The following is a 12,255-nucleotide window of genomic DNA, read 5'->3' on the forward strand; positions in this document are numbered from 1 at the left end:
GGGGCCAGTGTGGCGAAGGAGTGCGGGGCAGGAGCGCGGGGCGGTCCCTCTGCTGGGCTCTGTGGGCAACGGAGGAGTCAGGACCAAGCCAGCATGGAACTGGGACTCCTGCTCTAGCACCTGCAGCCCCACACTTCCCCGCAGCTGCCCTGGCCGTGGGGCCCTGGTGGCCGTCCATGAGCCCTGCGGTCTCCCCAGGAAGAAGACCTTTCCTCCGCTTAGGGCTTCTGAGTCTAGGCCGAGGGCTCCCCGACGGTCTTGGCCACTTCTGCGTCCTGAGTTTGCCCGTGCGTAGCTGCCCGGGGTCTGTAGGGTGATGGAGTCTGTGTTTTGTAGGATGGACCTCAAGTTCGTTCAGGCTGCCTGTACCTGTACAGTTTCAATGAGGACAGCTCTGGGACGCCCCTGGTTGAGGTCCAGAGAAGAGATACCTCCGCAATCCTGGACATGAAATGGTACACTTTTGGTTAAGTCTACTTCAGAATTTGTCGCAAGCTGCTTTCTGTTCATTAACCAGGTGTGCCTCCTGCCCGAGGGCTTGAAGAGACAGGCAATAACTCATCTCTGGATCTTGCTCTTTTCTCTCCAACCCATCTATTGCTTTTTCTTTTTTTTTTTTTGGTCAGTCCTGGGCTTGAACTCAGGGTCTGGGCTCCGTCCCTGAGCTTCTTTTTGCTCAAGGCTAGCAATCTGCCACTTGAGCCACAGTGCCCCTTCTGTCTTTTTCTGTGTGTGTGGTGCTGAGGAATGGAACCCAGGGCTTCATGCGTGCTACGAAAGCACTCTACCGCTGAGCCTCCTTCCCAGCTCCACCCACCTTCTGGCAGGCAGAGGGCACTTCACTTGGGCACATCTCCCTGGTCAGTTTCGCAGCCCAAAGTCAAAACTGGTCTGGGAAGTGTTACTTCTGACTTCATAAGCTGGAGAACACATTGTTTAGGAACAAAATCATGGCTTCCAACCTGCTTTCATGCTGAGACTTGAGTAGTAAATCACCTGCCTGCACAATGCTCTTCTGAGCGTCCTGTATCTTCACATGTGGTTCTCTCCTCAGGTGCCACATTCCTGTGGGAGGCCATGCTCTTCTAGGAGTGGCCAATGCCAGTGGGTCTATAGAGTTGCTTCGCCTGGTGGGGTCTGAGGTCAGTGATGATGGAAAGGCTGCGGGGCGGGGAAGAGACCTGAGTGGGGAGCATTGGGGAGGGGAGTACGCGGATACAGCAGATACATCTGTTTTTGTCAGTCGTGGGGCTTGAACTCTGGGCCTGGGTGCAGACCTTGGGCTCTTCAGCTCAAGGCAAGAGCTCTGCCACTTGAGCCACAGCACCACTTTTTTTTTTCTGGTGGCTTATTGGAGATAAGAGTCTCACGGACTTTCTTACCTAGGCTGACTTTGAACCGCAATCTTCAGATCTCAGCCACCTGAGAGGTGAGGATTACAGTTGTGAGCCACCAGCACCCAGCTAGTGGATTGTCTTAAGGTTCTAAGAAAGCATGAAATCTGTTTTAAATCATACTGGGCTCTGGTGAGAGGAAGGGCTGTCATAATAAACTGCTATTGTATAGAAAGGTAGGGCAAGCTTGACCTGAGTTGATGCTGGGGATAAGAACAGCAGATTCCCTGGATGCACCTGTTATTTCTCTTGAGTATCGAGAGAATGTAACGTTTCCTATGTGTGATCACTGCCCCCAAATGCTTTATAGTGGTCCTGTACAATGCTTTTGCATAACTGGTTATTATGTTTGCAGAAGTCTGCTGTAGTGCGGTGACATCAACAGCCCACAGGTCTTGTCCTAACAGGGAGGCAGGGACATGCACAGAGCCAGAGCATAGGTCCAGCAGGCATTGGTTCATGGCACTTAAAAGCCTGTGTAGAAAGTATCTTGCTTTAGGTTAGCTTTGTACTAGAAATGGGGGAAAGGACTGTCTACAGAAGATTGGACCCAAGGACCAGGTTTTAAGACAGGAAAACAAATACCCAAGCAAGGACTTTGGTCCTTTCTCCAAGTCAAGTGCTCTCTGGGTTGTTTAGGTAATAAAACTCCGTAAATCTGGGGCTGGGAAGGTGGCTTAGTGGCAGAGTGTTTACCTAGCATGCATGAAGCCCTGGGTTCCATTCTTCAGTACCACATACACAGAAAAGGCCAGAAGTGGCTCTGTGGCTCAAGTAGTAGAGTGCTAGTCTTAAGCAAAAGAAGCTCAGGGACAGTGCCCAGGCCTTGAGTTCAAGCCCCCGACTGGCAAACAACAACAAAAAATCATAAATCTTTTTGTTTAATTTACTTTATAAGAGAAGGAGTGTGAGTCTATGTTTTGGTAGTAGGGCTTGATAAACTTACATACCAAGCTTTTGAGTTCTTGCTTGGTGTTTTTAAGAGGTAGCAGTTTAATGGCTGTGTGGTTTTGGAAAAACACATGTTCCCACCTCTGGGACAGCCAAGATTCCCAGAGGCTCTGCGGGCCTCAATGGCGGAGCCTGCAGCGGTAGTTGAAGGTTGTAGGTGTATAGAGGTCAAGTGTGTGGCAGAGTCCTCAGGTGTGAACCAGTCCATCTTGAGATCCTACTCAATGCCTGGGACAGGACAGGGTGTTTAGTGTCAGGTGTACTCTCCTTGGCAGATTGCTTGCCTAGCATGCACAAAAAACAACAAAAAACCCAAACAAACCCAAACCAACACCAACCAGGTGTAATGGTACATGTCTGGCAGTTTCATTAACTCCGGAGATTGAAGTGACAAGTGTACTTGAGCATGTAAAGTCCAGACTGGCCTGGGTAGCGCAACCAGGCCCTATCTCTAAACAAACAAGCTTGTTAGTAGCTGCCACATGTTGCTTGTGTGTAAAGTAACTGAGGAACAGAGGGCTGCTTGGACAAAGAGTCTCTTTCTCTCCAGCAGAAGAGCAGTTACACCCTACAGCCAATATCCAGCCTTACTGTGGAGGAGCAGGGTTTGTCCTTGTCCCTGGACTGGTCTACTGGGAAATCTGGAAGGTAAGGAGGCCAGATGTGGTCAGGGACCCTGAGGACCAGATCTTGGTTCCACACCAGAGAGAACTAAAGCCTCTTTCTGCAAGTCTTAATTCCTTAAACTTGGATGGACTGTCACTGATCCTAACAGAAAATCCTTGCACATCACCATCAATGTGGTAGGTTTTTTTGTTTTTGTTTTTGTTTTTGGGTCCGGTCATAGGGCCTGAACTCTGGGCCTGGGCACTGTCCCTCAGCTCTTCAGCGCAAGGCTAGCGCTCTACCACTTGAGCCACAGCGCCACTTCCGGCGTTTTTCTTTTTGCTTATGTGGTGCTGAGGAATCAAACCCAGGGCCTCAGGCATGCAAGGCAAGCACTCTACCACTGAGCCACCTTCCCAGCCTATGATAATGTTTTTATCAAGAGAAGCTAACACCAATTTCTGTGACAAACTAAATGATAGTTTAGGCCTTTGCCACATAAACAGTGAAACCTCTCAAATGTGAAGGGTCTCTCCTAGGACATGTTTGGGAACAGGAGAGGGTAGTGAGACCTGAGTGTGGTGACATACACAGTGATTCCAGGTTTTGGGAAGCCAAGGAAGCAGGATTGCAAGTTCCAGGCTGCCAGCCTCACTGTACAGACTAGACCCCGACACTCTGGTCTCCAAAACAGAGAGGGTGGGCGCTGGGAGTGTGGCTCAGTGGTATAGTGCTGGCCTAGCATGCATGAAGCCCTGGGTTTGATTCCTCAGCACCACATAAACAGAAAAGGCCAGAAGTGGCGCTGTGGCTCAAATGGTAGAGCACTAGCCTTGAGCAAACGAAGCTCAGGGACAGTGCCCAGGCCTTGAGTTGAAGCCCCAGGACTGGCCAAAAAAAAGAGGAGTTTAATATGCTCTTCATTGAGTTTAATACACTCTACTAATGAGTAGAGTTTAATATGCTCTTCATTGGCTCCCTGCATCTAGGGTCAGTGACCAGCCCTTGAACATCATCAGCAGTGACTCCAAGGGGCAGCTGCACCTCCTGACGGTGAACGAGGCAGGGTCTGGACTGCAGTGCGTGGCCTCCTGGCAGGCACATCACTTTGAGGCCTGGGTTGCTGCTTTCAATTACTGGCAAACCGACATTGTGTACTCAGGTCAGCACTCCTGCACTGGACATTGGGGCAGTGCCATTCGTCTCCAGAGGAAGACGTTCTTGCGTAGTGCTGGTAATGGGGCCTGACTCGGGGTCTGTGCCCTTTCTCTGGTTTTTCCCTGGCATTCTATCACTTGACCCATGCTTCTAGTCTGGCATTTGGCTGGCAAATTGGATACAGTTTCAGTTTTTTTCCCTAGGTTGGCTTTGAACCTCTGTTCTCTGGATCTCAGCCTCTTCAGTAGCTGGGGCTTAGAGGCCTGAGCTACAAGTGCCTCGCTTCAAAGTAAAACCTTTTTTGTTGATTGAGGAAGGCTTTGGGGAGAGGGCGACAAGTGGGCTGGTGATAAGGCAGTAATTTGGGGTGACTGGCAATGGAGGGTGTGCCATGGCTAGAACTGTGTCCTCTCCAGGAAGTTTCCACAGGCTCTCCGCAGGCTGGCTGGAGTTGGAGGGAGCAAGCGCCCTGTGGGCTGCCGTGTACCCACAGTGCTCTGGGGTAGAGTGCTGGCTTGCATTCTGTCCCAACTTGGTCATATTAGATTGCAGGTGGATGGCTTCCTGGATGTAGCTCTTCTCCCAAAAGGACAGGACACATCAAAATAGATGTGTCCTGGTCTTTTGAATGGTTTGTACTTGGGGATGCTGGTAAGGAAATGAAAAATGGACAGCACTGGCCATTTGGGCAGTTTTGCTCTCTGGTCAAGCTGACTCATGAGCCAGGCTGTGCTCTGGACAGAGGAGCTGCTAAATTCTGCCTTTTATGCCCTGGTTTGGCATAAAGAAATGAACCTGTCCCCTCCCCCCAACACTAGAGTAGATAAATTCCAGAATAAGAGGCTTCTGGTCCCCAGTGTGTGTGTGTGTGTGTGTGTTTGTCAGTTGTGGGGTTTGAACTGTGGGCCTGGGCGCTGTCCCTGCGCTCTTCAGCTCAAGGCACTCTACCTCTTGAGCCACAGTGCCACTTCCCATTTTCTGGTGGTTAATTGGAGATAAGAGACTCACAGACTTTCTTGTCCAGGCTGGCTTTGAACCGTGATCCTCAGATCTCAGCCTCCTGAGTAGGATTAAAGGCGTGAGCCACCAGAGCCCAGGCCATTTACAGCTCTTTGGTGGTTAAAGAGAGATAGAGTCTCAGCCCTGCCGGGCACTGGTGGCTCACACTGAGCTTATATTGAATGGAGGGAGATGGAAAATAAGCCTGAGGCATAATGTATAATGAGGAAGGTGCACAGGATGTCAGAAGCGGCAGTGGTGGACAGAGAAGGTAGAAGAGGTGTGCTGGGCAGGTGTGGTGATTGCCCTGATGTGGTGCCAGGCTGGCGGGCAGCGTCTACACAGGCACAAGTGGGCCTGGTCCTGTAGAAGGGCAGCTGGCATGTTCAGCATAGAGTTGCAGGGGTTGAGGTCAGAGGCAACACGTCCAGGTCCCAGAGCCTTGCAGGTTACACCAAGGACGCTAGCTTCTACTCATAGTGAAAAGGAGTTACTTCAGGGTATTAAGCAGAGAATGATGTGTTTGGAACCCAGAATCTTGTTCTTGTTAGTAAGCCACTACTTGAGCCATGCCCACAGCTTTATTTTTCCAATAAGGTCTCATGTTTTTACCTGGGACTGCTGGCCTAGACTGCAATCATAGCTGCATACCACCATGTCCAACTCATTAGTTGAGATGAAGTCTCACTAACTTTGCTTTTTTTTTTTTTTGTGCCAGTCCTGAGGCTTGAATTCAGGGCCAGGGCACTTTCCCTGAGCTTCTTTTGCTAGGGCTAGTACTCTACCACTTGAGCCACAGCACCAATTCTGGCTTTTTGTGTGTATGTGGTACTGAGGAATTAAACCCAGGGCTTCATGCATGCTAGGCAGGCGCTCTACCACCTTCCCAGCCCCAAGTCTAAGGCCTAGGCTGGCCTTGAACCATGGTCTTCCTTATCTCCACCTCCCAAATAGCTGTTACAGGGTCCACACTGTACTTGATAAATACTATTGGATGGATGAATGGTAGACAGGTGGATGGAAGATGGTGGATAATAGAGGATGTATGGTGGGTGAGTAGATGGGTGATTGTGGGTGGTAGTGACATAGAAAGTCCTTGGAAATTTTCCTTCGTCAGCCTTTTTGTGGGTCTACTCTGAAGCTTTGTGTGTGTGTGTGTGTGTGTGTGTGTCGGTCGTGGGACTTGAACTCTGAGTCTGGGCACTGTCCCTCAGCCACAGTGCCACTTATGGTTTTCTGGTGGTTTACTGGAGATAAGAGTCTCACAGACTTTGCTGCCCAGGCTGGCTTTGAACCATGATCCTCATATCTTAGCCTTCTGAGTAGCTAGGATTACAGGTGTGAACCACTGGTGTCCCGCACTGAAGCCTTTTTCTTTGTTGTTGTTGTAGGGCTTGAACTCAGGGCCAGGGCACAGTCTCTGAGCTCTTTTACTCAAGGCTAGTGCTCTACCACTTTGAGCCACAGCACCATATCCAGCTTTCTGATGATTAATTGGAGATAAAAGTCTCACAGGGACTTTTCTGCCAGGGATGGCTTTGAACCACCAATCCTCAGATCTCAGCCTCCTTAGTAGCTAGGGTTACAGGCATGAGCCCACCTGCACCCTGCTTTCTGAAGCCTTTCCTTTTCTTAAACCTTTCTTCCCCCATCAGGATGTCTTGCTGTTGCGTTTCTTCCAAGACTGTTGTTTATCAGGATACCAAGCACCCAATTAGTGGCTATCCTTCAGTTCCTCTAAAATGAATGTGTAGGGGTGGGGGGGTGTCCCATCCTTCAGTTCCTCTAAAATGAATGTGTAGGGGTGGGGGGTGTCCTTTATTTTAAGGCTTTAAAGGGTATATTTGTTTTTGTTTTTGCCAGTCGTGGGGCCTGAACTCTAGGGCACTGTCCCTCAGCTTTTCAGCTCAAGACTAGCGCTCTACCACTTGAGCCACAGTGCCACTTCCGGCTTTTTTCCTGCATATGTGGTGCTAAGGAATTGAACTCAGGGCCTCATGCATGCGAGGCGCAAGCACTCTACCACTGAACCACCTTCCCAGCCCCGTTATATATGTTTATAGCCCAGTGGAGTGTTTTCAAGCTTCCAGAACCTTCTAGAGTTCTATGTCTACTGCTTCCTTCATGTTGTTCCCGGGCAGGGATCTTGGGATATGGCCACTCAGGCCCTGGGCAGCTGAGGCTCAGATTCTGGGGCCCTTTGAAGGCAGCATGGTCAGGTGTGACCTGCAGTGTCTATGATTTATTAGGGAGGCTGATGCCGGACCACTTTTTATTACTGCAGGCACAGCCATAGCCCATCGATTTCCTCTCTCGCTAAACCCTCCTCAACCTGAAGACAGGACACAGCAGTGACCTTTCCTGAAAGCACATGGGACATGCTGAGAAATGCCAATGCTGTCATCACTGCCACTGGTGATGGCTTCTCTGTGTCCACACAGGAGGGGATGATGGTCTTCTCAGAGTCTGGGACACCAGGACTTCTGGCACGTCTCTCTTTATCAGCAAGAGGTATTTGGCTTGGGTTTGGCCCTCTCGGCTCCTCTCCCAGGACCTTGCCCTTAGTGCCACCCTCTGTCTGCAGACATTCCATGGGTGTGTGCAGCATCCAGAGCAACCCCCACAAGGAGCACATTCTGGCTACAGGAAGGTGAGTCCTGCAGTCTGCGTTCTCTAGTCCTTACATCCTGCCACCTTCTCTCCACAAGGACTCTGATGTTCTGTTTGTAGCTCTCAATCCATAGCGCAGGTATCTGGGTCTGGAGAGAGGGGCCGTTGTCTGCAAGGGGTGAGTGGGATGGGTTCCTGGGAGGCGCTCCCTGCCATTGAGGGGCCTTGAGGAAGTGAGCCCTGACTTTTCTGCACAACTCTGGTTGGATGTTCCAGCTATGATGAGCACATTCTACTGTGGGACACTCGGAACATGACCCAGCCGTTAGCTGACAGGCCCGTGCAGGGTGGGGTGTGGAGGCTCAAGTGGCACCCAGTCCACCACTATCTTCTCCTGGCAGCCTGCATGCATGGTGGCTTCAAGATCCTCAACTGTCAGAGGGCTATGGGTGAGTAGGGGTGCACAGCTGGCCTCTAGGCAGGAAGTCTGTCCAACTTCCCTGCACTTACAGGCCACACCCATGCCTTGCCCCTGTATCAGAATCAGACCTCAGTTTTAAAAACCTACTGTCTTAGCTAGGCATCGGTGGCTCACACAAATCCTAGCTACTGAAAAGGCTGAAGATCACAGTTTGAAGCCAGCTGGGGCAGCAAAGTCCATAAGACTTGCTTCTACTTAATCACCAAAAAGCTGTAGCTTTTTGGAGCTGTGGCTCCAGTGGTAAAGCACTAGCCTCCTGAGTAGCTAGGATTACAGGTGTTAAATCACTGGCAGCAGTGACTGGTTAAAAGCCAGCCATGTGCTGACTCCTCCAGCAGCTTCTTACACCATGCAGAACAAAATCTCAGCCTGCTCACGCCTATAATCATGAGGCTCTACAATTCAGGACATTGAGAACTGTAGAATCACAGTTGAAGCCAATTGGGGTAGAAATGTCTGTTAGACTCTGTCACCAAAATAACTGGCAAAAAGCAGGGCTAGGGGCATGGATTAAGTAAGAGAGCCAACTGAGCCAGCAAGCTGAATAAGCACAAGCCTCAAGTGCCGCTAAACCTCAGCAGCAAAACAAAAAACAAATCAACAGAAAAAATAGACCCTCAGTTCTGAGCTTCTGTGGGATTCAGCCTGGTCTTAACTCTGGCTGCATCTTTACCTTGCTTCTTGCACATGCCCACCACCCTCCTTGCGGTCACTTCAAGCCTGGATGGCTGCTAGATTTCTAAGCAGACAGCTCAGCTCACTTCCTCCTAGTTCTTGAGCTTGTTCCAGCTTTGGCCCTGCCCAGCTGGCTGCGGTGCCATGTGGCTACACACTGGATTGCTGTTCAGGCTTCTTTCTGACCCTGCTATCACCCTCCAAACGGCATTCAGAATTTCAAATTTTGAGGTGTATCTCCCTATGAAGATTTTGCCAAGTTTTCCAGCTTGGAGAAATACTCCTCACATTTGTTTCTACAGCTCTAGCTTTTGTTCTGAGGTACACGTTGTGAGAAACATGTCCTTGTCCTAGTGATTCTTCTGCACATGTGCTAGCTGCCCCGTGAACTTTTCCTGAGGGAGCAGCTGTTCTTGTTGGAGTGAGGCTCCCTTTGGAGGTGGTTGGAGGCCGTCATTGGGAGTGATTTCTGTTTCTTGTTCTTTCTCTTGCTCTAGAAGAGAAGCAGGAAGTGACAGTGTTGGTGTCTCACACATTGCCCAATTCACTGGTGTATGGGGCTGACTGGTCCTCGCTCCTCCAACCCATGCAGCCCAGACCCTGCACCTTTCCTCCATGTGACACGGGAGCCAGGGTGGCAGACCAGGTCTGCAGCCGGAAGGTTGCAAGTGGACTACTAGCGTCCTCATTTGAGCAAAGAGTGGACACAGTGGACTCAAGTAGCAGCTGGTGCCAGCATCACACTACTGCCAAGATCTGTGACTCGGACCTCCAGTCCGAAGGGGAAGATTTTGACATCCACTTCCTGGCCACCTGCTCCTTTTATGATCACGTCCTCCACCTCTGGAAGTGGGAGGCGAGCTGAGCCTGACCACCTGACTTGGTGCCAGCCCTTCTGGCTGGGCCTTTGTGATTGTACCTGACAGTGGAATGGTATTGCCCAACTACCTAATTTTTAAGCTGTATTTTGACTTTCAGCCCATCATACATTTAAGCAATTGTTTATACTAAATTCTTTTTATTACCTTGTAACATGAAAAAGTTTGTTGTAGTTTTTATTTTTTTGGTGCAGTGTTTCTTTGTAGAATAAAAGGTGTATACATATTCTAGTCACTTTGTGTCTGTTGGTTCTAGGGCTCCTACTGGGTTTTTTCACTCCTAGCTGGCACTCTTAGCACTCAAGCCACACCTTCACTTTCTGCTTCTTGCTGGTTAATTGTGATATTGTTCCTAGCCTCAACCCCCAGCCTCCTAAGTAGCTAGGATTTAAAGGCATGAATCACTGATGCCTGCCTTGTGCCACTATTGAATCTTAGATTGTCAGCAGGACACACATTTAGAAAACATGGGTTCTAGCCCTTCCTTTCTATGTTGGAACTAAATCCCAGAACAAGCACCTGGTAGTGCTCTACCAGCACCTCCCCATCCCCCCATCTTGTTTATCATGATACCAAACAACCTGCTAACATAGATCAGTTTGGTTACAACACACTTTTCTGTTAAAATGGCAATTTTCTTAGTGGCCACTTATTTTAAATAAGATCTATCCTTGTAAATCTATTTTCTGAATTTGTGTTGTGGACAAAGTTCAGGGTCAGCTAAGCATGAATTCCCAATACCCATTTGAGGGACTGTGAAATAGGCAGACACTGGGCGTAAGAGAGCCCAGTTTAGTACCAACTGTCTGAACGGCCTCTCTTTTTTTTGGCAGTACTGATGTTTGAATTCAGAGCCTTAAGCTCACTAGGCTTGCTTGTTCCTTGGACTAGTGCTTTACCGATTAAGCCACACCTCCAGCCTGACTTTTTGTTATTTTGGAGATGGAGTCTGGCAGCCTTTTATGCTTGAACTGGCTTTGAACCACAACCTTCTAGATTCATCCAAGGAAGCATGAGGCCCTGACTTCAAGCCCTGATACTCACCCCCCCCCCAAAAAAAAAATTCCCAGCTGGGCACCAGTGGCTCAAGCCTATAATCTTAGCTACTCAGTAAGCTGAGATCTGAGGATCCCGGTTCAAAAGCCAGCTCAGGCAGGAAAGTCAGTGAGACTTTTATCTTCAATTAATCACTGAAAAAGCCAAAAATGCCAGGCATTAGTGGCTCACATCTGTAATCCTAGCTACTCAGGAAGCTAAAACCTGAGGATTTCGGCTAAAAGCCAGCCCAGGCAAGGAAAAGTCTGTGAGACTTATTGCCAAGAAACCACCAGAAAACCGGAAGTGGCGCTATGGCTGAAGTGGTAGAGTGCTTGCCTTGAGCTGAAGAGCTGAGGGACAGCCTCCAGGCCGAGTTCAAGCCTCAGGATGGGTGGGAAAAAAACAAAACCAGAACATTTCCCTTTCACTTGGCTAAGAGTACATGCTGTTTGGAATAGGACTTTTTTTTTTTTTTTGCTAGTCCTGGTGCCAGCACCACTTCTGGATTTTTCCTGCTTGGCTGGCTTTGAACCGTGATCCTCAGATCTCAGGCTTCTGAGTAGCTAGGATTACAGGCATGAGCCACCTGTGTTCCGCCGGATTGACTGTCTGGGTTATGTGTGAGCTGAGTGCTGTGTGTGTTTGCCAGGAGCAATCTTCCAGACCTTAGGAGACTTCCAGAGCTGTGCATGCTGGGTAAGTGCTTTGCCACTTGAGCCACACTCAAACCATTTTTTGCTTTCGTTATTCTCTGGATAGGGTTTCACACTTTGGTCCTTATCCGCTTCAGACTTCCATCTTCCTACGTATGCCTTCTAAGAGATTACAGGTGTGTGCCACTATGCCCAGCCTCGTGCCACACTTTCAACGATCATATTCCAAACGCACTGTACAGGGTAACAAAGGCCTTTAATAGACAAGCATGAAGACGCTTCCCCATGCCTCCCCAGAGACTGGTGATCTGAGGTGGGGTTAGTATGGGCTCCTGTGGAGAGAAGCCTGTGGACACTGCTTTCTAGCGTGGGAAATTCTTGGGATACAGCTGGAAGAGTTTGCCCTCCTGGGTGGGCTCGAAGCCATACTTCTCAAGGCGGTCGGGATCGAACGCGCCTTTTTTAAAGTCCTTTTCGATAGCAGGTGCAACGGCTTCCAGGAAGAGCGCTCTGGCAGTGAGCGGCGTCTCGGTGCCTGCGGGAGTGCGGTAATTCACGTAGGGCTTGAGCTTGAAGCCAGTCAGGTCTGGAACCACGAACTCCGGGACCATTTCCTTGATCTGCACGAACTTGCGGCCGGGGGCGAGGACGCCGGTTCTCTTGGCGCCCCGGCTCTTGTAGAAGGTGCGCGGCCCGCGCTTGCTGGTCCACCGGCTCATCCGGTCGGCGCCGCGCACCAGGCCCTGCGTCACGGCCGTCAGGAAGCCCATGCTGCGCCCTGCGGGGGGGACGGCGTTCAGGCGGAGGACCCG

The 12,255-nt window shown here is 50.0% G+C and overlaps 2 protein-coding genes across 2 annotated transcripts in view; one reads left to right on the top strand and one right to left on the bottom strand.

The window, feature by feature from the left end:
* Dph7 (diphthamide biosynthesis 7) overlaps positions 1–9,983 on the top strand; it is a 13,344-nt gene extending 3,361 nt beyond the window's left edge. Inside the window, exons 2-9 of the mRNA XM_013029325.1 lie at positions 337–455; positions 1,055–1,142; positions 2,899–2,993; positions 3,941–4,113; positions 7,550–7,619; positions 7,693–7,758; positions 7,995–8,167; positions 9,372–9,983. Of these exons, the coding sequence (XP_012884779.1) occupies positions 337–455; positions 1,055–1,142; positions 2,899–2,993; positions 3,941–4,113; positions 7,550–7,619; positions 7,693–7,758; positions 7,995–8,167; positions 9,372–9,739 (1,152 nt within the window). The 3' untranslated portion in view covers positions 9,740–9,983. The remainder of the gene's footprint in view (positions 1–336; positions 456–1,054; positions 1,143–2,898; positions 2,994–3,940; positions 4,114–7,549; positions 7,620–7,692; positions 7,759–7,994; positions 8,168–9,371) is intronic.
* A 1,697-nt stretch (positions 9,984–11,680) lies between these two features.
* Positions 11,681–12,249, bottom strand: Mrpl41 (mitochondrial ribosomal protein L41). The gene has a single exon (XM_013029396.1). It carries the CDS (start codon positions 12,211–12,213, stop codon positions 11,806–11,808), a length of 408 nt encoding a protein of 135 aa, XP_012884850.1. The 5' UTR covers positions 12,214–12,249; the 3' UTR covers positions 11,681–11,805.
* Between the last annotated feature and the right edge of the window lie 6 nt (positions 12,250–12,255).

Source organism: Dipodomys ordii, unplaced genomic scaffold, assembly GCF_000151885.1.
Source record: "Dipodomys ordii isolate 6190 unplaced genomic scaffold, Dord_2.0 Scaffold118, whole genome shotgun sequence".
Lineage (NCBI taxonomy): Eukaryota > Metazoa > Chordata > Mammalia > Rodentia > Heteromyidae > Dipodomys > Dipodomys ordii.

Coding starts and splice junctions, on each gene's coding strand:
- Mrpl41 (XM_013029396.1), bottom strand. CDS start 12,213: ATGGGCTTCCTGACGGCCGTGACGCAGGGCCTGGTGCGCGGCGCCGAC.